The sequence below is a fragment of the Borostomias antarcticus genome (genome assembly GCF_949987555.1).
Source record: "Borostomias antarcticus genome assembly, chromosome: 3".
Taxonomy (NCBI): domain Eukaryota; kingdom Metazoa; phylum Chordata; class Actinopteri; order Stomiiformes; family Stomiidae; genus Borostomias; species Borostomias antarcticus.
In genome coordinates, this window is record NC_140236.1 from 5,255,788 (window position 1) to 5,283,582 (window position 27,795).

The window sequence follows — 27,795 nt, forward strand, 5'->3', positions numbered from 1 at the left end:
TTTTCTGACTGGGACATGTACGCGCGCTCACACACACACACACACACACACACACACACGCACAGTTTGGCATCCTCCCTCATGGCCACATTGGGATGGGAGCCACACTCTCAGGTCAGACGGTGTATGTGGAGGTCAATGTCATGATAACTCTGCCTGGGGGGGTTTTAGAACACCAGACACACAGCGCTTCTAACCCCGAACGGTGTCATATGTCGTTGTGATGACTTCTGGGGACCATGTAATGCTACTCACACACACACACACGCACACGCACACTCACACACACACACACACACACACTGCACCAGCTGACCACACAGTGAACCCAGAACCCAGCGGGGATTCCGATGACACAACCATCCCTGATGGTCAAGGACGTTGGCGGGGTGTTAAAAGGGGGGTGCATGCGTGTGTGTGTGTGTGTGTGTGTGTGTGTGTGTGTGTGTGTGCGTGAGTGTGTGGGGTACAATGGGGAAAGCATCAGGAGGAGAGACCCCCGCCACTCCTGTCTTGGGCAGAGCTGACAGCTGGCTAATGGTTAAGAGGCTGGATGGTTGGAGATGTGATGGAGCGTAATAAGCAGAGGGGCTGCTGTGGGAGTGGTCCAATTGACCCCGGAGACGGCAGAATCTCCATCAGGTCACACACAGGTCAACCATAGGCCACAGACAATGCAGAGAAATATAAGTGGCCTCACAGACAATTCTTCTGGGCGTTAAATATGGGGGGAGCGCAAAATATGTCATGTCTACCAAAATGGAGCTGTGGATTAACCCGGCGATTACCGCTAGTTGCCGTCTCACTTTTCGTTTTCCGAGCCAGACCGGGTACCGGCCCACATCCCACGACCTCTGACCTGCGGCTCGATTGGTTGGCGCCTCCCTCGCCTGGCACTAAGCAGCTTTTTGTGCGTGTGTGTGCGCGCGCGTGTGTGTGTTTGCGTCCAAACTTGATCCATAAAAAACGGTCCGCTCCACAGAAGTCCCAAGTATATAATCGCACAATGAGCCCCGGCCATTTTCCCCGTCCCACGTCCTCCCGCTAGCGCCAGACGGAAAGCCCCCCGAGACCAGGTCAATACGCCGGGTCTCCAGCCGCCACCTCGGACGCGCAGCAAAGTGAAACAAATAGCCCCTCTCTCACGCCTCTTAGGAGGTACTTTAGAGGCGCTACCGAGATTTACACTGGGGAGGGATGGACGGGAACACCGAGCAGCTTTGAGCCTAAGTGCTTGCTTTATTTTTCTTGGCGCTGGGTATTTCGGAGCTATCCATCATGGCTGCCAAGGCGAGGTATGATAGGAGTGATTCTCTCGCAGACGGACTCTTTGGGCGAGCGGAGGGCAGTGTAGACAGGGCAGTGAGGCGGGGAGAAAAGTACCGCCTCACTGGAAGACTGTTTATGAGGGTTCGAGGCGAGTTGATGGGAGAACAAACATGCTCTGCATGCTAGCGTACTCGGCTAGACTACCGAGAGAGATTTCCTCATAGGACACCATTGTTCAGTGAACATTGAACAGTGAAGAATCTGGCCAGATAAAAACTTTAAGAAAATAAAAGGCTTTAATTGAAAGTTGTTCGTTAAAGGTTCAGCTTTGAAGCCAAGTTGTGTGACTGGGGACAAAACACTAAATCTTTTCTATAGACGCTGCCCAGCAGCTTTTAATGATCATGAATTAAGATAGTTGGGGGCAGACACATTATTGCGCTCTGTTCATCAAGCTAACTTTCCACATTAGGAAGTCGAATTAGTTTTCCGCAAGATCGGATCCGCCCGGCAATTATAGGATAAGAAACGTTTCAAAAGACTCTTGGTTTGAAAGCTGGTGGGGGAATGAAAGGTTTTGGGCTAGTGAGTATTTCCCCGACTTGAATATATACAGTACAAAAGACACGGCCAAAATAATTATTCTTCAAGTGTCTCTCCCTTTGACAATGAAGAGTGGGTGTGCATAAAGCACGATTAGTAAGATTAAGAGCAATTGCTGTGTCGATGTGGGAGAGGAATCCGGCGAATTTGCATAGGGAAAGGGCTCAAGACTGGCACAGCGCCCTTTTCAGCTTCCTCCGTTCCTCCCTCTGTCTCCCTCTCCCCTCCCTGTCTTCCTCTCCTCTCTGTCTCTCTCTCCCCTCTCTGTCTCCCTCTCTCCTCTCTGTCTCCCTCTCCCCTCTCTGTCTCTCTCTCCTCCCTGTCTCTCTCTCTCCTCTCTGTCTCCCTCGTCCCTCTCTGTCTCCCTCTCTGTCTCCCTCTCTCCTCTCTGTCTCCCTCTCCCCCCTCTGTCTCCCTCTCCTCTCTGTCTCCCTCTCCTCCCCGTCTCTCTCTCTCCTCTCTGTCTCCCTCTCTCCTCTCTGTCTCCCTCTCCTCCCTGTCTCTCTCTCTCCTCTCTGTCTCCCTCTCTCCTCTCTGTCTCCCTCTCTCCTCTCTGTCTCCCTCTCTCCTCTCTGTCTCCCTCTCTCCTCTCTGTCTCCCTCTCCCCTCTCTGTCTCCCTCTCTGTCTCTCTCTCCTCCCTGTCTCCCTCTCTCCTCTCTGTCTCCCTCTCCCCTCTCTGTCTCCCTCTCTCCTCTCTGTCTCTCTCTCCTCCCTGTCTCCCTCTCTCCTCTCTGTCTCCCTCTCCTCCCCGTCTCTCTCTCTCCTCTCTGTCTCCCTCTCTCCTCTCTGTCTCCCTCTCCTCCCTGTCTCTCTCTCTCCTCTCTGTCTCCCTCTCTCCTCTCTGTCTCCCTCTCTCCTCTGTCTCCCTCTCTCCTCTCTGTCTCCCTCTCTCCTCTCTGTCTCCCTCTCTCCTCTCTGTCTCCCTCTCCCCTCTCTGTCTCCCTCTCTCCTCTCTGTCTCCCTCTCTGTCTCCCTCTCTCCTCTGTCTCCCTCTCTCCTCTCTTGTCTCCCTCTCTGTCTCCCTCTCCCCTCTCTGTCTCCCTCGTCCCTCCCTCTCTCCTCTCTGTCTCCCTCTCTCCTCTCTCCTCTCTGTCTCCCTCTCTCCTCTCTGTCTCCCTCTCTCTCTCCCCTCTCCGTCTCTCTCTCCTCTCTGTCTCCCTCTCTCCTCTCCCAGCACCTTCCTCCAATCTCTCCTCCTCTCCTGCAGCTGCACTGCAGATTGCAGTTAAACTCCGAAGCCCCTCTCGTCTCACAGAGCAAATATTCATCTGAGCTGATTTACAGAACACCTCAGCCCCAATAAAGAGTTGGCACGACATGCTACCCAGGGCATTCTGGCAGGGGCCAACATGCACTACATACTCACCATTACTATTAGCTAGCTACAGTACATAAACATAACATCATACAGTTTCAGTTGGCAAAAGGAGAAACTCTTCACAGTCCTCTCGAGGTCTGAATTAGGAGCCAGCCACTCCATCTCCATCATCTATCCTACCAAACCCAAATTGTCTTTCGGAGAAAATGTAGCCTGCACAAGCCATTAACTATAAAAAACAAAACAAGAGATACCGTGCCAACTCTCACACTATGAAGGAGGGACCATTGAACTAGAATAACAACTGGAGGAGAGAGACTGTGAATTAGTATTTGGACTGACAAAGCTTAGAGACACAAATGAGCAGACGTAGTAGCTTTGTTCCCTCGTCTAGAGTTGAAACATTAATAATTAAAACGAACAATAAAGGGAAGCAGCCTGGAGGGGTAGGGGAGCAGCACACTAAGGATAAGCAGCTGCGGGAGGACAGAGGGCATTTACCACAACAGGTCCTCAGAAAAACAAACACATAAAGTACAAGTGTTGAGCACTGCGGCTTACAGTAGCGCGCGTACGAGTTAAGACTGCGGGATGATATACCGACTAATTTAACCGCGGTTCGGGGGGGGGGGGGGGGGGGGGGCAGAGAGAAGCTAGCACAGTTCACCTCAGGACAAGGAAACCGTTCAGAACAGAGGGGAGAGGAGGAGGAGGAGGAGGGGAGAAGAAAGAGAAGAAAGGGGGAGAGTTCACAGGGAGGGCGGCCCGCTGTAGCAGGCCTGCTAACCTTTGCTGGAAGAGCGAATAAACGCTGAAAGAATCTACGTAAAAAGGCCGCCAGCCTTCCTGGACATTCTCATGAGGCCGAGGCCGGGCTCTTGGCGTTGGTGGCTGGGGCTGAAATAGACTCCAGACATGCTCACCGTGACTTTGTTTACTCTGACCGCGGCCTTCTGGGGGAAGGGACGGCCGTCGGAGTCACCCCGTCTCCATGGAGACCGTGTACTTTTGGCGAGGGACTTTGGGAGGCTCGTTACCGGACGAGGAAACTGTTATTGTTTCACGTCACAGCGTCGTAAGGACAAATGCTAGAGATAGAGAGGGAGAGAGAGAGAGAGAGAGAGGGGGGGGGGGGGTTATGGAGGGAAAGAGAGACAGAGGGAGGGAGAGAGAGGGAGGGAGAGAGCTGTGGAGGGAGAGAGGGAATGGGGAGGGAGAGAGGGAGAGAGAGGGAGGAGGACAGGAGGAGAATGGGGCAGGGAGACTCAGGGAGATATTGAAATAGGGAGAGGAGAGGTGGAAAGAGAGAAGGAGAGAGAAACAGGCTAAAGAGAGAGAGAGAGAGGGGGAGAAATGTCTGCAGGGGATGCTTTTAAATGTCAGCCATGCACAGTGTTTCACAAGGGCAACCGTAGCAGTAATGGCTCGTTTTGAGTCTAGCTATCAGGAGAGGAGGTAGAGAGGGAGCGTGAAGTACCAGGGTCAAAGTTCAGGCACTGCCGTGAAGTGTGACACTCTTCAACTGCTTTGGATTCTCAATACCCGACTGGCAACCAGAGCACCGGCCGAGCAAGAACCAAACATCTTTCCCTCCATCTAGAAGCGTTCAGGCAACGTGCACATTGCTTAAACTCTCTAACCCAAAAGTGGTTTCCTTTTACAAATTCCTTCATCCTTTGATTCTGATCTAAAAGACGCCGACAGGCTTCCGAGGCCTTTACCCCCGTAGCTGATACGACTTTGAGGCGACTGTCTTGGGTTGTAACCCCACAACAGAAAAGAGGAGTGTGATAAAGAAGAAAAAAAGATAGAAGAAGAGCGTGGTAGCACTGTTGAAGTGGAGGCCAAAGGGGGGGGGGGCAGGCGAGTGTTCGCCGCTGATGCAAACCAGCCAGAGACGGCCTGGAGTCTGGCTAATGGAGCAGAAAATAGAGGAATCACATGAAGGGCCTTTCGATCTCTTTCCTAATCACAGTCAGGATTGCGCAGCCAAGAGGTGGAGGAGTGTGAGAGGATAGAGAGAGAGAAGAGTAGAGAAGGTAAGAGGGCTCTCGCACCAAAGAAGATGTTTGTGGTCACGGAGAGAGGTCTAAGCACGCGCACATGAGCAGGCGCTCGCACGCGCGCACACACACACACCTCTCGTTATCTCAGTATACCCTAATCATCGACAACACCTCTCTGATGGTATCAGCAGGGCTAGGCTATTAGCGTCGTCATTAGCCGGCTGGCTGGTATTGCCGCCGTGTGCGCCTCTCTGTATCAGACGCCCAAGTGGACAGCTACCGTTTAGCGTGTCCCTCCTCAGGGGCCCCTCGTACCCGCCTCCCCTCCTCCGACTCTCTACCCAGAGGGGCTTTGGGCTCCGCGCTCGCGTCTGATCTATTTCTGGGCCCTCACGGCCTCTCCTCTCATCAGCCCTCCTCATCTCGGCCCGCCGCGGTGACCTCCGCGGAATCCTAATGAGGGAAGAAAACTCCCAAACTCCCCCTTCGCTACGGGGGCCCCTTCGGCTATGGCGGCCCTGCCGCCGCCACCGCCTCTCGCATCCAAGTATCTGCTATCGGCCCCTCGTCCGCAGTCGTGGAAGTTTTGATTAGCGCTCGCTACGCTTACCGCTTATATTGTAGCCCACACAGTAGCATTAGCCTCAGAAGAGAAACAATTAAACCCCGGCTTGATTGAAAGCTCTCAAATCGCTGCCGCTTCCCTCTTGTCGGGCTGTTAACATCTCTAAGGCTCAGAGAAGGGGTAGGCTACTGTTCTGAGGCGTGCGGGCGGAAGCTTTGATGCTGTTATCGTTCCTCCGTGATAATTGCATTTTGGGATTGGAGGCTGCGGCGTGAAAAGCTGCCGTTAATCCCGAACCGTGTCCTCTGTCCTGAGCTGGAGCCCAGAAATGACACAGGATTTAGGCTTTGGGAGACACTGTAGCTGGGCTTATGGTGGTGCAGGTTACTTTGGTTGTTTTGCTGTGATAAGTTATCCAATTTGTTTAATACCCTGATAATTGCAATTTAGCTCAAAATCTGGATCTACTGTAAATCGTTTGGATAAACATTTAGTGAGACTACTTGTTTTAGATCATCATATATTTTGGGCAGACTTTCAAACCAAAACATAACAAACCAAAACATAATGTGCCATTGATATCTCAAACACAATGTACATCCCTGAACTTTTATTTTGACTGTGTCAACCTTCAAGAAAAAAAAACATGGCTTGTGCCTGAACTGGAAATAATTGAGCTTCAACTCTGCATCTTTTTGTGCAAAGCGTTCAAGCAGGACTGACGTTTGTGAATATACTGTACTGTACTGGCCTCCGAACAACAAAATTGTGTGTGTGTGTGTGTGTGTGTGTGTGTACACATCAAAAATCTCTCTGACATACAGTGTGGTCACTGAACGAATGAGCAAAACTCGACATTGAATGTCTGACTCTGCCTCTGACCGGCCTGCAGTAGCTAGCTTTCCTCAACAGGCCACTTTCTGCTTGAGTGGAACATTGTGAGAGGCCGGCACAGTAGCTCGGCTACGTCTGGTCTAAATACAGCCGTCTCTGAGGGGCAACGCTGGACCACAGTGACTTGACCAATGACGGCTCCGGCGCTAATAACCGAAATCGCATTCAAACCCATTTACCACAGATGGTTTCACTGTGGACAACGGCACGTTAAGTGTGAAATTACATCATCAAATACATAATGGAATATGGCTTGACTGGAGAACACGGTTATTGTTTTTCATTTGTGGTTTCCCCATGGATTCCCCAGACTTTTCTTATTCACACAAACCACAAAAGATGGTGGCACTGCTCCAGAAACCACAGCTAAAACAGAAGGTTTCAACCCACTGCAGGGGCTCACACCAACACAGAGCAATATCAGAATGGTTAATAAAACTCAACACGGTGTTGAGAGTCAGATGCTGTTCAGGCCCACCTGTCTCTCCTGAGAGAGACGGCTAGTCTGTGAAAAAGATAGTCTCTCTTTAAGCCGAGGCTTTCTATCTGCCCTCGCTACGTCTGCGAAGGGAAATTGATCGAATTACAAGCTGTGGATTTTCGTATCAGCGTGGGGTTTAACGGTGGATCGCGATCAGTCATTGACCGGAGGTAGCGGCGCGGGGCGAGGTTTGCGTGAGAGGTCGGAGAAAGGATCGGAGTAATGCCGCCGAGACTTTGTAGGCTGATCTGAAGGATTTGTAACGGAGCTCACGGCTTTAGATCCAGATAATCAAAAGCGAACGTGGGCGGAGCAACACAAAAACATGTCGACGGAGGGGGCAAACGCGCTAACGTACGTACACACAGTATCCTCATCGTCGGAACGGAACGCGGCGCCAGAGACAGAGGGAGGTTGAGAGCGGGAAGCGGCAGCCCGGTGGAAGTTAGGTCCTCAACTTAATGAGTGTTTTCCACAACGGATACATTCCCCCAAGTATCTCCTCAGCCATATGGGCTGGATGGTATGTGCATTCTTCCTGCCTAATAGCCCCGTGGATCCTGACAGTGAGAGGACGAGGCGTCATGCTTTATGTGCTGCCCCAGGATTCAATCCCCTCCACAGCCAGCCCACGTCAATTAACAGAGCTGAGGATTCCTTCTCCCTGCTGCTAGGAGATGGATGGATGGTGCACTGCACCATCAGGCCTAGCAAATTACCCTGCGAGTGTCTCCCCCTATGGTGTGTGTGTGCGTGTGTGTGTTTGTGTGTGCGTGCGTAGAGCGATGTAGTTTACCCTCTACAAGGCCTTGAGGGGTGTGTTTTGAGAAGGGGTGTGTTTGTGTGTGCGTGTGTGTGTGTGTGTGTGTGTGTGTGCGCGTGTGTGCGTGTGTGTGTGTGTCTTGGGAGTTATACATCTGGCTGATTCCTCAAGCCTCCAGGTCCACTTTAACCTTATAAAACCTAAGTAATAGGTCTGGAGTCTCTGCTGCCCACACAGATACACTCAGACGTTCCACATAAGAGCAAAGTGATGCATCACTCCTCCTTGTCCTCCATGTTCTTCTCCTTTCCACCTCCTTCTCTCCGATGACCTCCGATGATCCGGTACAAGATGCTCAATTTAAATTGTTCCCCTAGTCCTCCCTCTACTTCAGAGGCACATATGGAAGGATGCACGTGGATTTGAAAACCTATTGCTCTTTCTTGCTTTTTGATAAGCTAGCTTGAACATTGACCACATTGCTAGCTTCTGCGTTTCTGATCCGTAAAGTTGCTAGGGGGGGATTTGGCATTCAGCCAGCGTGGATCCCCCCCCCCCCTCCCCCTAACTGCTCCCAAGCGTGCTTCCATCTCAGGTCTTCCTGGAGGAAAACATGTTTCCTCATCCTGCAGGCTGTCAGCCTACTGTACACTTCCCTTGACTGAGGAAAGAGAGAGAGAGAGAGAGAGAGAGAGAGAGAGAGAGACAGAGGTGGAGACAGAGAGAGACTGGCACGGAGGGAGGCTGGTCTCTCTCTTTTCCTCATATCTCTCCCTTCTCCCTTGAGCTCTTTCTGAACTCGCCATGTTTTGGGGTTAGAGGGAGTCTCTCTCGCTCAGGAGAGGCACTCCGCCATCAGGCCGACTGCCCTAGTCTCAGGCGTATATGAGGCGCTAGAAGTAAAAAAAAAAGAAAGACGCACAATTTCTTAAGTGCTGCCATCGATATGATAAATGTGCGGCATCCATCTTAGGTCCCGGCCACACCAGTCTCTTGTGTTTTTCTACGTCGGCCAATTTCAGTTCCTTCTCAATGGAAACCATCCGTTGAACCGTGGAACGATTTTTTCCCCTCCTTGCTGGATGAAAGAGTTCGGAAGAGTCGAATGGAGGGAGATGAGTGAGAGCGACGGTCCAAAAATCAACCGCATTCTACATTATTCTATACAAATGAAAGCAGGACAGGACATGTGAAGGCGTTCTATTTTTCGGGCCTGTTTTTCGAAATGTCCAGTGTGGCAGGGGACTTATGATATGGAAAGTGAGTTTATCCGTGCTCTGGGCTTGAAGGCATCACTGAGGATTATGCAGGACTTTATTAGTGATCACGGATAAACAATGTTGCCCAGAAAAATCGACTCACTTTGGATACAAGCATCTGCTAAATGACAGGTATAACCCAATCAAATACGCCTCACATACTGTATATCATTTCAGATTATGCAGGGTCATCCTCGTACTGAAGATCAGATCTGCAGATGATACAGAGATGATCAAAATCAAAGACAAAGTTACATGTGGTAACTGAATATTTGTAAGCCCTTAAAACAAAGAGCACACCTGCCTTTTGTGATGCCCTTCATCAGATCGCATGTCTATAGCAACCAACTTCATTACCCATGATTCATTTTCAATAGCTGCTCTTCCCTAACAACTCTGGTTACTCCCTGGTATATCAAAGCTGCACTGAGAAGAAAGGAGTAGATGGACATCAAAACATAACACTAACCTCCAGGCATGGTTCTGAGGTAATAACTGGTACTAACCTCCATGGTTCTGCTGTAATAACTGGTACTCGTCTCCAGGTATGGTTCTGAGGTAATACCTGGTACTAAGCTCTATGGTTCTGCTGTAATAACTGGTACTCGTTTCCAGGTATGGTTCTGAGGTAATACCTGGTACTAAGCTCTATGGTTCTGCTGTAATAACTGGTACTCGTTTCCAGGTATGGTTCTGAGGTAATACCTGGTACTAAGCTCTATGGTTCTGCTGTAATAACTGGTACTCGTTTCCAGGTATGGTTCTGAGGTAATACCTGGTACTAAGCTCTATGGTTCTGCTGTAATAACTGGTACTCGTCTCCAGGCATGGGTTCTGAGGTAATACCTGGTACTAACCTCCATGGTTCTGCTGTAATAACTGGTACTCGTCTCCAGGCATGGGTTCTGAGGTAATAACTGGTACTAACCTCGATGCATGGTTCTTGAGGTAGTGACTGGTACAACAAGTTTATCACCGGTATCAAACAGAGTGATCCCAAACGGCTCCTCCAAACTGCCAATACTCCCAATACCTCACTTCCTGAGGTAATGGAATGGAATGCTGAATGCAGCCTCTAATTGCCTCTTAAGTACCACATTATTATCTTTTAAAGCAAAGACAGGCAATATTTTAACGTCTGGAAACCACACTACCGCGGTGCATGTAAATAAAGTGTGAAAAGAAGAAGTACCAGTGGTTTAGTGTCCTAGTTTTCCTACCAGCTGCTGCTTGCTACGCAGTATCTCTTGCTGGCTTGTGAGGAGAGTGTCTGACATCACTGAAATTTGATGGGGGGACCAGCATCAGTAAAGGTTTTGTAGACGTTTCATTGGTATCAGACATTTGAGCGTATACAGCTAGCTAGTGAAACGAGTGGCATGCTAGACAGCAGCAGAGCACAGCCAGAGCTTATACAGCTACTGTAGCTAGTTCATGCAAGACATGAACGTGACTTAGCCCGTCTCATCAGCGCGCGAGTATGTGTGTGTGTGTTGTCTCTGCGTGAATGGTGCCTCCCTCCATCAGAGTGTCACCAGGGCTTTAATAACACCCACAATTCCTCTCTTCCCCCCCCCCTTCTCCCCCCAATTGCTTCCCCTCATCATGTCTGTCCTGTTCATATGTCAGCCACACACTGGCACCGCCTGGCCACACACTGGCACTGCCTGGCCACACACTGGCACCGCCTGGCCACACACTGGCACCGCCTGGCCACACACCATCCAAGCTGCTGGAGGATTTAAGCATGGATTTTTTTAGTCTGGCACTCGGCAGGGCTGGCACACGCCTATCCTGCGAGGGCTCCCTCCCGTTCCGCCGCGGTCCCGTCCTCCCCCCGCTGCGCCCATCCAGCGGGAGCCGTTGGCACCCGATGGCGGTACCCACCTGCCGCCGCGGCCCTGCCCGTTCTGGGTGCCCAACGCGCCCGGCGCCAGCTGGCCCGCCAGCCGGCCCCGGAGATGGATGGACAACAGTGGATGAGAACGCTCGCTCAGTCCTAACAGCCAGGCCCGGCTGACTAACTAAACCAAACACTGCCAGAGAGTGTTTACGTGTTTGGTGTGTGTGTGTGTGTGTGTGTGTGTGTGTGTGTGTGTGTGTGTGTGTGTGTGTGTGTGTGTGTGTGTGTGTGTGTGTGTGTGTGTGTGTGTGTGTGTGTGTGTGTGTGTGTGTGTGTGTGTGTGTGTGTGTGTGTGTGCTAGACAGAGAGAGAGAGAGAGAGAGAGAGAGGATAAGCTTGCACAAAAGCCAAAAGAAACATTTTCCCCAAATCTGTCTTCTCAACTGAAAATCAAGTATTTTGCTTTTGAAGAGTGGAAGACAAGCATGAGTGATTTATTCAGGAAGCAACTTCCCATACATAAACAGGAAGCTCTGCCAAGAACACTGCCTGCCTGAACTTGGGCCCCTCACTGCCACCTCCCACCCTTTCTCTTCAAAATGTTGAGGTCATGTTAAGGTCATTCTCTTGGACTAGACTCAACACTGTCTAAGAGGTGTTTTATGGGAAGCATTCCAGACAAGCCTTTACAAAGACTCAGACAGGGTGAGAGGAGTTGAGCATAAGCATGGCCAGAAAAAGAGTGTCTTCTAAGTAGCTCAGATCATTGTGAACACACAATGTGCGGTCGGGAAGTCGATCGTATCAAACGGCATGCTGTTTTTCTACCGTTCAAAGTACGCCTTTCAAACAGCTAGACAGAAACATTACCCTGTCGTCTCAAGAGTAGCCCTTTAAACAGACCGTGTCATGTAGTCGATTTGTGGAGGCGGGCCCTGGAAAATATTCCTCTTCGCCCCAATACAGTGGAGAACCCCCTCGGTGGTCCTGTCAGACTGGTGGAAGCCGGCTGACACATGAGTAGCGGAAGTCCTATAAGGGCGCCGGTTGGCGCTCACGCTCGTTCCGTCAGCTCCCGAAGGGAACCGGTGGACAGTGGATGAGGGAGAGCTGATGACCGACCGGCACTTGCCTTCCACATGCCTCAAGGCCGGGCCCGGCCTCCTAGCGGGAATTCCACTAGCCTTCTTATGCCCAAAAATACCCCGTCTACTTGGGTTACACACCACGTACCCCCCGACTGGGATCCTAAATTACCACCCCGGTCTAAGACGAGCAGCCCAGCAAGAGGACACGGGCCACCGGGCTGAAAGAGCCACTAGGACAAGTCACAGACGGAACAGAAAATGTTCAGTGCAAGTGAGAGAATAGCCATGTGTAGAGTCTAGAGTACATGATACACGCCATGCAAAACACAACTCCTGGACTGCACTGAAAGACATCTTTACCCCCCAAAAAACCACAAGATGGCCAGTATGATCACCTACAGTACATGATAAAGCCTCCCACCGCGCTACCCACACGTCCGTCCCATCTCTCTCTCAGAAGCGCTGTACACAGATGTCTCAGAGACTGAGGGGGGGAAATAAGGCGAGCGTCAGAAATCGCATCCTTTCAGCCGGAGCGGCAGAAGCGAGAGGCGGCGAGAAAAAAATGCCATTCCGTCAGCGCGCCACGCCGCCAGGTCTGCTCGCCGCGCCTAGCGGTGAATAATTGCTGTGGTGACAAAAACCCCCGGGGCCCTGCTGCAGACCGCCGAGGGGGGCTGGCACGCGCTCTCCCACGCGACCGCAGCCCATCCGAAGGCTCTGCGCTGCCTCTGGAGGGGGCGTACCAGACCGGTTCAATAGTGGTCTAACAGCGTGGAATAGCCCCCCTCTCCCTGTCCGCCCTCCTTCAAGACCTCGGCTGAGGGTAGGGGAACAGACTACGCCAACGCGGCGCTCTGAACCTGTACCCTGCGCCGGGGGGGCGGGTTTAGTCATTTTGGGGCCCAAGGCAGACACAGACATGGGGCCCTAAACATCCCTCGTTCTCCACCCTATGAACGTCTCTACTGGTGTTTTTACTGGTTGGATCAGGGGTCTGCAGCCTGCGGCTCTTCAGCCCCTCTCTACTGAGCCCTTGGCTTTGACAAGAATTATATGGAAATGAATAACTAAATGAATCCATTACTATTAAATACATGTATTTATTACTAAAAATAAATGGTCGTGTTGGCATTCAAGTTAACTAACTAGCTAGATAGCAGCAGACAGGCTAGTCCAGCACAAATTGGTGCATAGAAATTCTCCAGAATGCAGGAAATTAAGTGTTCAACGCTCGAAATCTCCTGGGGAACAACGGCCAGACGGCTCACCCCGCCTTCGAAGACCCCCTTGACCCCCTTGACCCCCTTTCTCCTTTTTCAGCATCGCTGGGGTAACATCAGCTTACTTGCTTCAGTTTTGAAATAGTAATGGAATAGTACAATGTAGTGACTGGGGGGGGGGGGGGGGCGCTGACTGAGACACTCATGAATTAGACATTCTGGCACCATTTAGCATATGGATTTTTAGAAAGGAATAGTTATTAGTAATATAAATATTAAAATAATTCGTAACTACAGGTTTATGAGGTGGGGTAAGTGAGGAGCACGTCAGAGGTGTTGTTGCTAGCACAAAACTGAAGCTAGTGTTGAAACTGGGCCATTTAGCAAATGTATTAACTGGAGGCCATCGGAAAAATGAATGAAGTGGCTTATTGTATTAATACAAGCAATGCTCCACAGTTAATTAAGCCCTTTCATCAAATTAATGAGCATTTTAGTCATGGTTCTCAGTGGTTTGTCTGGAGATACATTATCCGGTATAATGGCTTGGCAAACTTGCCCCATTGACTGATAGCCTCATAGTCCTTCAAATGACTTTCTCTGGAAAAAAGTGACTTTTGTATTTGACGGGGCTGTTTCGATGCCTCCTGGCCATGTCACAGAACTGTTGTACAATTTTTTTTTAAACATTTATTTCAGACACCTTGGTTTCACATGGCTAGCGCTCGCTAGGCAGTCGCAGCTCCGCTGTAATGGCAGCGGAATATGTGCAATGTCACTGACTACCAAGCACAGGAGTACAGACCATCTGCCACCGCAAAGAAGAGACCATTAGCATTGGCTTTTACACCAAGCAGCTGAAGGACAGAGGGCAAACCACATCTACATACTGTACTGGAGAGCGATAAACATCATTAACATACACTGTACAGCCCATACACACACACACACACACACACACACACACACACACACACACACACACACACACACACACACACACCTGGGACCTAGCTGACCCCCAACACACTGAAAACAACACAAATACCATCTCCGTGACCAGTCTGGGACATGAGTCTAAAGTGTGTGTGTGTGTGTGTGTGTGTGTGAGTGTGTGTATTTGTTTGTTGTGTGTGTAGTGCTTCCATGCACAGGGCGATGTGATGCGCCAGTGCAGTAGTATGCTCGCCATCTCAAGATGCTGGAGGCGTTTCACGTAAGGTGCCTCCAACGCATCTTACAGGTGACGTGGCCGGATCGTTGTTCCACACGCTGTGGTCCTTCAGCCAACCAGCTGCAGGAGCATAGAGGTCACCGTCATGCTTCACCAACTCAGATGGCTCGGCCATGTCACCAGAATGCCACCCAGCCGCCTCCCGCGCAAAACCCTGTATGGCCAGCTCCACCTAGGCCGTCGCTCTGCAGGGGGCCAGAAGAAGAGGCTGAAAGACCAGCTCAAGACCCTCCTGAAGACGTGTGAGATACAGCCTGCTGCCATGGAAGCTGCTGACGCAGATCCTTCCTCCTGGCGTGGATTCTGTCACGAAGGAGCAGAGCTGGCAGAGGAGAACAGAGGAAAACACCATCTGGCAAAAAGAGAGAGGAGAAAGGCGGCCATGTCTACACCTGCCCCATCGGGTCAGGCCTTCACTCTCCCTGTCTGTGGCAGACAGTGTGCATCACACATCGGACTGTACAGTCACCAAAGAACCCGCAAACCAGTAGCAGAAGTCATCATCGGTCACGATGGTCTACCATAAGCAAGTAAAGTAAGCAAGTGTGTGTTTGTTCTTGCTAAGCTGGTGACGATGGACTGAACACAGTGCAGGGCAGGTGTGCCCCAGCCTGCTGGTAGCTGGTGTTAGTAGAGAGGCCGCTCTCTCTCTCCTCAGCCTGTGTGGATAACTGGGACAGTAAGATACAGTGTGGACAAAAGGTCTGTGTCTCACAGCATTGGAAATGCATCCTCAGTAACTAAGCATATGGCTCACAAACACCTACGAACTCAGCGGATATGCCTGGTCACAGTTCATGCTGTGCTGTAAACAACAACAACAGCAACAACAACAACGTGAGGGTAGGAGAGTGATTGTATGAATATGTAAATCGGTGACATTTAATTTCACTGTCACAGTTGAACGTGATATTTCATAAACCTAACAATTCCACATTTAATCCACATGCACCTCTTTAATTCCATTAATTATGCATTCATGAATTTCCTCTCCACTGCAGGTTAACAGGCCTGGCCTCAGGCATTCTGTTTGCATTTTGAACGGCGCGGTTTAAGACCGTTTTCAAGGGCATCCCATTTGGTTCAAAATGTTATTAGATAATGGCCATAAAGTTCTCAATAAATGTGAACCCTGAGGGCCAAATCACTCATGTGTACAGGTCGTTAAGTTCACTACTGTAACAGCAAAACTGAAACACACACTATCACCCCCCCCGACTTACTTGATGTGCATCAACACACACACACACACACACACACACACACACACACACACACACACACACCCACACACACACACAGAAATACAAAAAAATACTGTTGACATTTAAATAGTTCAGAAAAAATGCATTTCAAAGACTTAATTTGCATTCATTACTCTAATTGAAGAGGAGAGGGCACTGTGTGAAAGCCAGGTGACATTTTGAAAAAGGCTGGTTTGAAAGTGTCTTTGGAAAGGACAATAGATGTGTGTGTGTTCATCCTTGTTTTGTGTGTGCGTGTATGTGCGTGTGTGTGTGCGTGCGTGTTTGTGTAGAAGTGTATAGCATGAATGATGAAAGACAAACAACACATTTAATAGAAGCTTCTATAGGGTATTAAGCTTTGCAGCGCATCATGTGAGAGAAAGAGAGACATGCTTCTGGATATCAGCGTGTGTGCACATGTGCACAGTGGAGTAATATTCTATAATAAGAGTACTAGTCATCCCTACACGTCTCGTTGATGTGTATTCGGCCTTTAACGTGTAAGTGGGATCTCACCAGTATGGCAGTATTTGAACGCTAACATTTTTCACCAAACATCAAGAGCCCCACAGTGAACAGAGGCGTGTGTGTGTGTGTGTGTGTGTGTATGTACGTGTGTGTGTGTGTGTGGGGGGGGGGTGTCTATGTATTAAGTGCCTTAGGAATGTGATAAGAGGGGTAGGAGTAGGCAGACACAAACCTTATTTGAGTTCCCTAACCTTTAAACATTTTAAAGATTTCTGACAATGTGTTTACAGTCATGTTACAGTAAATCAATGTGTATTTGCCAAAAGACATCCTAATTTTTGGTGCGCAGACTAACAGCTCAGTAGCGCTTAGCATACCCATTAGCATGCAGCATCATTGTTCTAATTAGCAGCATATTGAGGTACCAAGTCCTCCTTGCTTAATGATGTTAGAGACCTGGTTCAGCTTTGATCTCTGGCAACCATCCTAAGACGATTAATACATCTGACTGTTTTTATTTGTCTTGAAGATATACTCCAAGTTGCTTTAATAGGGCAACAAGTAAAACCACTTAATCAGCTCATATTCACATTCGGTAATTGTTGCCGAGATGTTTATCAAGGGGTCTTGTGCTAATGTGGTCAATTATCCATTAGGGAAGACCAGCCAGTCCTGCTAATGTTGTCCATCCTGATTCCCCAGCAGGACTGTGGGGTGCATACTCCATGAGACAATGTACACACACATGTACACACACACGTACACACACACACACACACACACACACACACACACACACACTCCCACACACATGTACTGTACACACACACATGCATGCATTCACATGCATGCATACACACACATACACATGTACACACACACACACACACACACACACACACACACACACACACACACATGCACGCACATACTGTACAGAGGGAATTGGACTCCAGAGAACCTCTGACAGGCTAGATACAGCGCAGATAGTGCAGGAAATGTAAACCAGGGCAGCAGGCAGAAGTTCTGGCCAGTTTTTGTGTCTACTCAGCTGTTAGTATAGTATAAGCAGCCCAGAGCCGGCCCAGTTCAGACCAGACACAGGATCACCTGAGGGCCTCACTCGCTGCCTCAGGGGCACACAGGCACCTGAAGATTCAGAAGGAGGGTGAGAATCCATTGTGTGTGTGTGTGTGTACTGTACAGTATGTATGTGTGTGTGTGTGTGTGTACTGTACAGTATGTGTGTGTGTGTGTATTGTACAGTATGTGTGTGTGTGTACTGTACAGTATGTGTGTGTGTGTGTGTGTGTGTGTGTGTGTGTGTGTGTGAGAGAGAGGGGGGGGGGGGTCCTGTATGCATGAGTGTGTGTGTGTGTGTGTGTGTACTGTACAGTATGTGTGTGAGTGTGTGTGTGTACAGTACAGTACTGTGTGTACACGTACGCTGGGGAGTCAGCGAATCATTATTTTGCAAACTTCGTTTCAACGCCGCGCTCCCCCCGTCGTTTCAGACTGCCGTAGGCCGTCCGTGTGGAACTGGCTGATGCGAGCGTTGTAGGGTAGTGATCCCAGAGGCGCCAGTCAGCTAGCAGGGCTGCCGGGCCCACGGAGATCCCTCAGGGCCAACTCTGCAGGCTGCGCAACGAACCGGCGACCCCTATGACACACTCTCCTCCCCACTGCAACTACTGGTGATAAATCACACCCTCCAGCCAGGCCCACTCTCTCCCCCACCGGGCATGTAAAACACGGATGGGCAGAGAGCAGGAAAGAGAAGGGAGGGAGAGAGAGAGAGAGAGAGAGAGAGAGAGAGAGAGAGGGAGAGAGAGTGAAAGAAGGGGGAGAGACAGAGAGGGAGAGAGGGGAGGGAGAGAGAGAGAGGGGAAGGAGATAGAGAGAGGGAGAGAGAAAGAGAGAGGGAGAGAAAGAGTGAAAGAAGGGGGAGAGACAGAGGGAGAGGGAGAGAGAGATAGGGATAGAGAAAGAAAGAGAGAGAGAGATATTCTATAAACATCATGATACCTCTTTATCACTTGCTATTTCTTAACCGAAAAGGGTTTTGAAAACACCTAATTGTTAAATTAACGAGTAAACAATGAAATAAAGCCATGTGTAAAATGACTGAGCATCAGAATGGCGTGCTTGACTAATGGCTTGGGCCTTAGCCTCCAGCGTAATCTCAATCAAATTAACTGAAACCATTCATTAGCACACAGGGAGTTGGACTCTTGCGAAGACTTTTACAAGATGTTAATCTCCATGATGTGAATGAGAATTGGATGGATTACTCTAGTGAGCAACGCTCCAGTAACCACAGCTAGGTTTGATACGGCAAGTGTGTGTGTGTGTGTGTGTGCGTGTGTGTGTGTGTGTGCATGGTGTAATGTATGCGGTTAGTCTGAGCAGCAACGCCTAAACAAGCGAGGATGACATCAGCATTCAAGCTCTCCCAGCGGAATGCTTGTCGTCACTCTCATTGGCACTGCACGCACACACACACACACACACACACACACGCACACACACACACACACACACACACACACACACACACACACACACACACACACACCCGGGAGCAGACAGAAACAACTGCATAACAAAGTGGGGGGACTGTCCATTGAAAACAAAGCTGACACATGACCAAAGCGTTCCTGTCTGGCGTGGCCAAGTCTGTGTCAACGGGGGCACGCCACACGACTGGTCAGTCACACAAACAGCAGATACTGAAAAACCACACCATCCAAAACACATACAGTATGATATACTGTGTAGAACGCAAATCTGAGGTATTCTAAAAGCTATATACCGTTTGTCGGCTACATCTGAAAGGAAAATTGAGGCCAACATCGTTGCTGCAGTCGGGAACAGCCAGCCATGAACTCAGATAGTTTGGAAAGATAGTGTTCTGTGAATCCACCAAGGTTCCCCAGTTAGGCTAGTTCTGAGAGAAAGAGAGAAGTCTGAATATTGCCGACAACATGATAGAACCTCATAGAGTTCAGTGCGGACAGACAGCAAAGGAAACAGCTTGAGTGTGTGTGTGTGTGTGTGTGTGTGTACTGTATGTGTGTACCATTGGCAGAAAGGACACCCACACACTCTTCTTGACCCTGCCTTATGTCAAACGGACCGTAAATGAAGCCAGAACAAGGCAAAAAGCCACACATACACACGCACGCATGCACGCACACACACACACACACATTCTGCAGCCTGGAGAGCCATTCAAACAGCACTTGGTAACAGTAACCCACAGCAACCCCAGTAGCCCCCCCCCCTACTCTAGAGAGGAACAGAGATCCACAGCCTAGTTTGGGGGGGAGATATTGAATCAGCCTGGAGTGCCAGAACAGAGAGAGGAGAGAATGATCATTGAAGAGAGAGAGAGAGAGAGAGGGAGAGAGAGAGAGAGAGAGAGAGAGAGAGAGAGGGGGAGAGAGAGAGAGAGGGAGAGAGAGAGAGGGAGAGAGAGAGAGAGAGAGAGAGAGGGGGACAGGGGGGCATTAACCCCTACCACTTCTCCACCCTCCCACCCCATCCGACCAAAGTGCACCACTCCCCCTATCTAAGGGTGCGGAGGTTAATTATTCAACAGTAGGGGAAGTCTCTGAGGAGCCCGGAGTGGACGATCACCAACGCTCATCCTGCCCTCGTCCATCTCATCCATATTATTATCTCTCACTCTATCATCCTAAAAAGCTGAAAAACACGCACACGCACACACTAAACCCAAAATGCACAAAACCATAGAAGCAGTGAAATACAGTAACAGCTTACTTTAATGCTTACAATGGCTCTCTCTCATGCGCATATACACACACACACACACACACACACACATCAACGCCAGCTTGCCAGCTGTGTATACTGTAATCAGTGCACTCTCGCAGCACCCACATACTATTCCACACACTCTCCCCCCCCTCCCACACACACACACACACACACACACATACACACGTCCTCTGTGTCATCCTACCTTGGTGGTTGTGCTGGTGGTTCTCCAGTACGCCCGGACCCTCGGCGGCCCCCAGCTCGGCCAGTCTGCGTCCGGTGGCGCTCAGCTCTGAGCGCAGGTTGGTCACTTCCTGGCTGGCCGCCTGCACGGCCCCGTCTATGCGCTGGGCCAGCTGCTTGTTGTCATCCATCATTTTCAGGATTTTTGCCTGCAGAGGGGAGAATCCACACCGGGTCTCATGGTGTCAAGTGGGACATTTTTTGTTCCCCCCCCCGGTAGAAACTGGAACTGTCTCTCTTTTCCCCTCCTCTTTCCCCCTTCTCTTGTTGTTGAAAAAGAAAAAAAAAACGGCAAGTTAAATCCAGGCAGTGTCCTTTTCCCCCCCCACAGAAGAATCCGGTTTAGTGTAAAATGTGCTGTGTGATTTGCTGTGGCGAGTCTGCGCGCGTGTGGTGTGAGAGTACACCCTTGTGTGTGTGCGCGCGTGTGTGTGAGTTAGAGTTCTGTGACAGAATCAGAGAGAGAGAGAGAGAGAGAGAGAGAGAGAGAGAGAGAGAGAGCAAGCGCTCCCCCTGTGAAATGTGCTCCCTGCAGCTGACTGCTGAAAGGACACAGAGCATTGAGAGATGACAAGCGCCTTTTTAAATGGACTGTACCATGTGCTGGGAAAGCAGAGGGGTGGGGGGAGAGACACGAGGGGGGGAGTTCAAAGTGCTCCGGTCCGTTCCGAGCACATGTGAGTCTGTGTTCCTCGACACTTTCCAGGACTTTTTTTTTTTCTTCAAAGTTTTTTTTTTTTTTTTTTTTGTGCTTTATGTTTTTGACGGGGAGGAAGGACAGAACACAGGCTTCCTGCCGTTCGAATTGAGGGGAAATCTCTCTCTCTCTCTCTCTCTCTCTCTCCTAGACTGCGGGAAGGAAAACATTTCTTTGGAAAAGAACAGAAAGAAGAAGGGACCTTGTGGGGGGCGGTAATAGCCCTCCACAGCCAAACAACTGCTCTGTGTGTGTCCTCTCTCTCTCTGCGGCAGAACAGCTGGGCAGCTGGCTACTGTCATCAGAGCGGCCCGTCTCTCAGCTGCTCGCTCTTGAGTCACCGTGACCAGCAGCGTTCCAGGTAGAAACTGACCCCTGGACTGACCCCTGCTCATCCGCCCACTTTGTGATCCTGCTGCATTCTGTGCTAGTCTGAGCATAGATCCTTTCATTTCTGTCTGTTCCTTAAGAGCTGTGTGTTGTATTTTGTCTGTGTATGACTTCCTCTTTGTACATGTGAGTCCTTGTCCTTTTCCTACTGTATCTGTATTGTCATTTACAAACGTTTTAATAACCTGCCCAGTTGGAAACTAGCTGGCTAATTCTGGCACATTTACAATAATGTTAATCATTAGTGCACTGTCCTTTTAAAACTAAATGGAATACAGTTGACGTTAAGGTCGTGATAAATGTGCACATTACAGCTGAGACGGTTGTTGACCTGTGTGTCTGAGTGTTGTGCAGCGTAGCGCCTCCCTGATCAAGTTCTCTCGACTCTCTCCTCCTTTTCTCATCAGCGCTCTGTTCTGCTCTGTTCTTTGGTTTATCAGACTGGTGAAAAGCTACGCCTGCAGGAAAAACCCACCACACTTGGTTCTGGACCCGAGACTCCATCCATCTTGTTGAAGGACCAAAAAAATGATCCTATTGTCTCTCAGCCCAGATGAAACAATCTATAGGAAAAACAACAATTTTCAGATCAGATGTTTGCTTTCACATGAGAAGAGAGGGCTTTTATGCAAGAGTGGCCAGTCTCCCATCAGCGACCATAACACAGCAGCCAAATCCAGTCCAGTGTAATCCCTCAGTAATAACCAGTGTAATATATAATTACATCTGTAATTACAGTAACCAGTGTAATACTGTATGTAATATGTAATAAGTCCAGTGTAACCCTCAGAAATAACCCAGTCCAGTGTAACCCTCAGTAATAACCCAGTCCAGTGTAACACCTCAGTAATAACAGTACAGTAGTCTAGTACAGTATAGTACAGTAGTCCCTCTGTAATATCCTATTGTTTTCCCCCAGGCTAGAAACATGAACTCTGACCACGCGCCCGCAGTGCGTAGAGAAGGATCAACCTGTGTGGCGCAGCGGCTGATGTTTCAATATCCACCCCCGTGGATGTGCGCACATGTGTGTGTGTGTTGTCACGCTGTTATAGAATTTCTCGTACAATATTGAGTCAAGAAGCCAGAACAGTAACAGAATAATTTATTTCTTCCAAGGATAGTTACAGCACCTAAGTGTGGCTCTCTGACAAGCAACCTGCACCAAGGGCAATCAGTTGAGAGAGAGGCCGATGCTCTCTGGAGTTCAGCTCCGCCTCTCCTGTCCATAAATCAGGACGTAGATGAGACTCAGAGAACTAGACATGGGTAGAGACACTGTGCGTTGTCTATGAAGGTCGAGACCCTCCAGGTCCCAGGATGTTCCATCAAATCAAATGATTAAATTATCATCAATTAATTAAATGAAATAATCAAATAATTACAAAACAATAACTCATGGAGAGATGCACCACGTAGAGAAAACATTAACAATATCACCATCCCCATACGAGCAAGGAGAAAACTGCACGCATACACACACACACACACACACACACACACACACACACACTCACACACACACTCACTACTCATTCATCTAAGCAGACACAAGTCACCCTTCTGCTCCGTAAATGAACATACCGCCGTTATTTATAAACGACCCAGGCAGCTCATGTGGTACATTGCCCATAGGGGAGAAGAGAGAGACAAAGAGAGAGAGAGAGAGAGAGAGAGAGAGAGAGAGGGAGGGATTAATGAATCCAAAGTCATCCCTCGTTAATTAAGGTGTGCTGAAGTCTACAGGACCTCGTCTGTCTAATCAAGGTCCTGGGGTTCACACACTCGACCTCTGAACCCTAATGGAGAAGCCCCCTCCCCTGGGGGGGTTTTAACTGCTCTGAGGCGGAGCTGGTCTCAGTTGCTGACTCTGGATCAGTAATTAGGGGGCGTGTCTGCGCGTGCGTGCGTGCGGGTGACTGTGTGCGTGCGTTCGTGCGTGCGGGGGGGGGGATCGATTAGCATCTGAATGGACACAGAGGGGACTGAGATCAGGGTGTCGGGGCGTTGCCACGGCGCCGTTGCTACTGACACAGGGGTTTACTGCGAGTCAGTGGTTCGGCTCACCATGGAGATCCATTCAGGGATGAGTCTGTGGGCTGGGCACAGATCTGGGAACAGAGCGAGCGGTTTCTTTTGTCCTGTGGTCCGAGGCTTAGCTAGGGCGACGCGTTTTCGAGACGGGGTCCGTCTCGCAGGACGGCACGACGACGGCGCCCGCGCTGCGACCGCGGCCGAGCGAGACGGCGGGCTTCTCCGCGCCCCCGCGGATCGGATCGGACCGCGACCTCGTCCGCGTCTCGTCACGGGGACGGCCGCCCTCTCTTCCTCGAAGGCGGAGAAGAGGAAGAGGGAGGAGCTTCACAGATAGATTACTCCCCCCCCCCGACAGACCGGCGAAGATCAGCCACAGATACGCCATCGCGGAGACGCCACGCCGCGAGGGCCAGGGCGAGGAACGTGTTGCGTTGGGAAATCCACACGCCTCTGTGAGATGGGAGGAGCTGTGAGTGGACCCGGCAGAATGAGAGTAGGACAGCGGTCCGGAGCGCCCGCAGAGCCAAGGCCACCGCTGAGCGGGGGAATGTCGACCGGACGTAAAGATGGCCGCCACAGGCCGCCACCCGCTAATTTATTCCGGGAGTCCAGTCCTCCGCGACGCAGCCCACGGGCCACGCCGACAGCGTTTGCACTTTGGCATCAAAAGATAAGTCTGCCCACTGGGGTGGAACAGCTGCTGTTCAATAGGACCTGAAGGATGCGATAGGCCACGAGGTACCTGAAGGCACTTTAGCTCCACGAACGAACGCTGAAGAGCAGTAACTTGTGAGCTGACAGTTTGCAGGCAATGAAATATGTGTTTTTTTTGTTTGTTGTTGTTGTCTCTGGATGCAGTGTTGCTCTGTTTATCAAGACCCATCGAATCTCTGGGAAAATGGGGCCAATTTCGAAGGCTTTTTCTTCTTCTGTCAACAACTGTTCCAACCGCCCCCGTCCCCCCACCACACACACACACACACACAAACACACACACACACATACAGTGACAGTGAGAGAGAGAGGGGCGGGGGGGGGGGGGGGGGCGTAAACGGAGAGAGAGAAAGAGAGAGAGAGAGAGAGGAACAGAGAGAGGGGGGGGGTAAACAGAGAGAGAAAGGGAGAGAGGAACAGAGAGAGAGAGAGGAACAGAGAGAGAGAGAGACAGATAGAGAGAGAAATCAGTTAAAACCAGTGAAAAGAAGTGGTGCGAAAGTGAGATATAAATGTGTTTACTATGACTATGTGTGTATACCGTGACTATGTGTGTATACCATGACTATGTGTATATACCATGACTGTGTGTGTATACCATGAAATAGCCTAAAGCCTTACATCATGTCAGTGATGCTTGTATCAACAGTACAGAATGCAGAGCACCTTGAGGAGAAGCTAAGCGTTCCTCCCAGGCCTCCTGTATGTGGACCTCTAGATAGCAAAAAATAGTTCACGAAAGAAAGGTAATCAAAAGTTGAGACAGAAAACAATGCTCTGTTCATACATGTCCTTGTGACTTCTGTACATGCCCCAACCAAGTAACCAGCACCATCATAAAATAGTTAGTCTTGCTGCTATTATAAGGATTATCCTCAAGCTTTGTGATTTATCTGATTACCAGACTTCAATTTCAGTCAGTAGCGAATCACTTACACATCTATTAAAAAAAGCCAATGCGGTGACACTTTACGATGAGGTTCATGGTTCAACTAACTAATGACTGCATGATGATGCAACTAATGAATTCAAACACTAGGTTATAGATAAATGTTGATTTGTCCATATGCATGCAACTACTGCATTTGTTCATGCCATTCATACTGTTAACTTCAGTTGATCAGTTCAGAGATCAGTTCATTATGCATTTGTTAATACTATTAACAAAGTTATAATAATAATAATAATAATTTATTTAATTAATTATTATTGTTATTATTATTATTATTATTATTATTACAGTGAAACATGTTTTGTTCATGAACCTTATTGAAAAGTGTCACTGACAATGCATACTGTAAGCCCAAGGTCTGATCTCTCCAATTTGCCAATGTACTGTAGAAGCACAATCTGCAGTATCTGTTCAATTTTTATTCTGAATCTCTTCCCTTTTACTGGCTAACAAAGTAAAGGACTGCTCAGTACTCCATGCAGGCTTCCCCCTAGCCTGCTGACGGTTGGCCAATTCATCCCGAATACACTGGCTCTCAATGTACTGTGAGGAGTACTGTCAATAATACTGAAATAGTTTTGGATCCAAGCCCAGTTTAAGGTGCGGATAAAATCCATGTTGTAAAGTGTAATGCTCTGATTCACTGGGGCGGAAAGGATGATGACGAATAATGAAACCAAATCGAGTGTCCAGGCCAAAACCAAGACATGGGTGACTAAGATTAAACTGATTTTGAGAGGAAAGTGGTTTGTTTGCAGTTTGAAAACAGTTCTCTCACTCCTCTCACTTTCTCGCTCAAACTGATCCTCGACGAAATATCGGAGGTGTTTTATACAGAGCGTTTTTGCGAGTGTCTTGAATTCATTCTGTACTGGGTCAAACCGTCCAGAGAACAGAGGGACCTAACAAACACAACAGGGCCTTATTCACAGTACTAGTCTGTCTAGTCCTGCTCCTCCCTTCCTCTGCGTCTTACTAGTCAACAGAGAGTCCACTATGATGAAGTCCAACATCTGGAAGAGGAAGAGTCAAGAACCGCTCGCCCGGCCATTTATAATCAACTCTTTCAGCTATTCATCCATTTTTCTGCTTTCAGTTTCATTCAAATGCACAACTGGCTGTTCAACCATGCCTCAGTGGGTTTCTCCTCACAGCGTTCAATTATCCACTACCAACCTAGAGGTCATGGGTGATAATGTTCCCCCCTACAATCAAACACCCCCCGAATATTGATGTTTCTGCTGTCCTTGCTCAGCCTCAGTCAGTGTACCTTGAGCTTTGAAATAAATACACAGATTGAGTTGAGCAAACAAGCGTGTGTTGACACAAAGATAAGGTTTCTATTCCGCCTTAGATGGGGTGCGTGTCGGCGGTCGTCACTGTGCGCTGCCAGGACCTCATTTATCCCCCACATCCCCCCTCAACACACACACTCACACACATACACATGCACACGTGCGCACATGAACAAATCTTTCCTAATCCGGCGTCCGTCATACCTGTTCCCACAACCCCCCCGACGTCCCCTACAGTCAGATAAGAGCGATGGCAGCGGGTAGAGGCGCGCCATCTTCAGTAGCGTCATGCCAAACTGGCGGAGCCCAACTGGCTCCATCGTAGAGGCTTAAAGCTAAGCTTGGTCACAAACAAGCCGCGCTGGTGAGCTTTGATGGGAGTGAAGATACAGCCATGCTGTTCTGAAGTGGGGTACAGAAACCAAGCTGCGGCTGGCAGCGGAGACTCAAGAGCGGGTTTGACGTCCGTGGAAAAGGGACGCGAAGAAGCATTACAGCGTATATTGTATCTGTGTACCGAGGCTTGTGCTCATGCTACACAAAGAATATGGATGACTGATCTCAATAGCGGAAATAACAGTCTTTCTTATGGTGAAGTCAAGAGCTGAGAGTTGTGGCAAGCAAAAGCTCAATAGCATCCATCAGAATGTCTTCTTGAAGCAGAAAAGCAGCACTGATAGGAGCGATCACTGGCTGGTGTGAAAAGCTCATTTGAGGCCTTTATACATTAAACTTGCTTAGTCACTGGCAGAAGAAAAAAAACTTCTGGCATCTGGTGTAATGATATCAATTCTTCAACGCGGCGTCTTAAATTCTTGGAAATAAATACAAAGAGTGTGTATGCCATTCTTCTCAAACACCGACTACAAAAGCCGCCGGCCAAAAAGTGAATGGAACCCCTAACCAGCGTTAAAGGAAAGCAAGTGGCCTGATTATAACAATGTCACTGATTTGCTGCCTAAAGATCTCACAGATGGTAAATTTTTCTGCTTGTGTTCAGAGGACTGAAGGACGCGTGTTGTGATGCGCGTGTATGTACTTAAAGGTGTGTGTGTGTGTGTTTGTGAGTGCGAGAGAGAGGGCGGGCGAGAGAGAGAGAGAGAGGAAGAGAGAGAGAGAGAAAGAGAGAGAGGGAGAGAGAGGGCGAGAGAGAGAGAGAGAGAGAGAGAGAGAGAGAGAGAAAGAAAGAGAGAGAGAGAGAGAGAGAAAGAGAGAGAGAGAGAGGGTGCGAGAGAGAGAGAGAGAGAGAAAGAGAGAGAGCGAGAGAGAGAGAGAGAAAGAGAGAGAGAGAGAGAGAGAGAGAGAGAGAGAGAGAGAGATAGTCTGTTCTGGGCTGAGAGGCAGAGCCTGTCTCCTCTGCTCAGTATTCCAAGGCCGTGGTGCTTCTGACTGAGATTGAAAGATGCTGTGTTTAGGTGCCGGGGG

General features: G+C 49.4%; 1 protein-coding gene across 4 annotated transcripts in view; it reads right to left on the reverse strand.

Annotated features, from left to right (window-relative positions):
* The window catches only part of kazna (kazrin, periplakin interacting protein a), a 96,775-nt gene extending 75,975 nt beyond the window's left edge, over positions 1-20,800 (reverse strand). For all 4 annotated transcript variants that reach the window (XM_084462110.1, XM_084462109.1, XM_084462113.1 and 1 more), the window contains exon 1: positions 20,248-20,800. In XM_084462110.1, coding sequence (XP_084318236.1) covers positions 20,248-20,419 — 172 coding nt within the window. In that variant the 5' untranslated portion in view covers positions 20,420-20,800. The remainder of the gene's footprint in view (positions 1-20,247) is intronic.
* Positions 20,801-27,795: the final 6,995 nt, after the last annotated feature.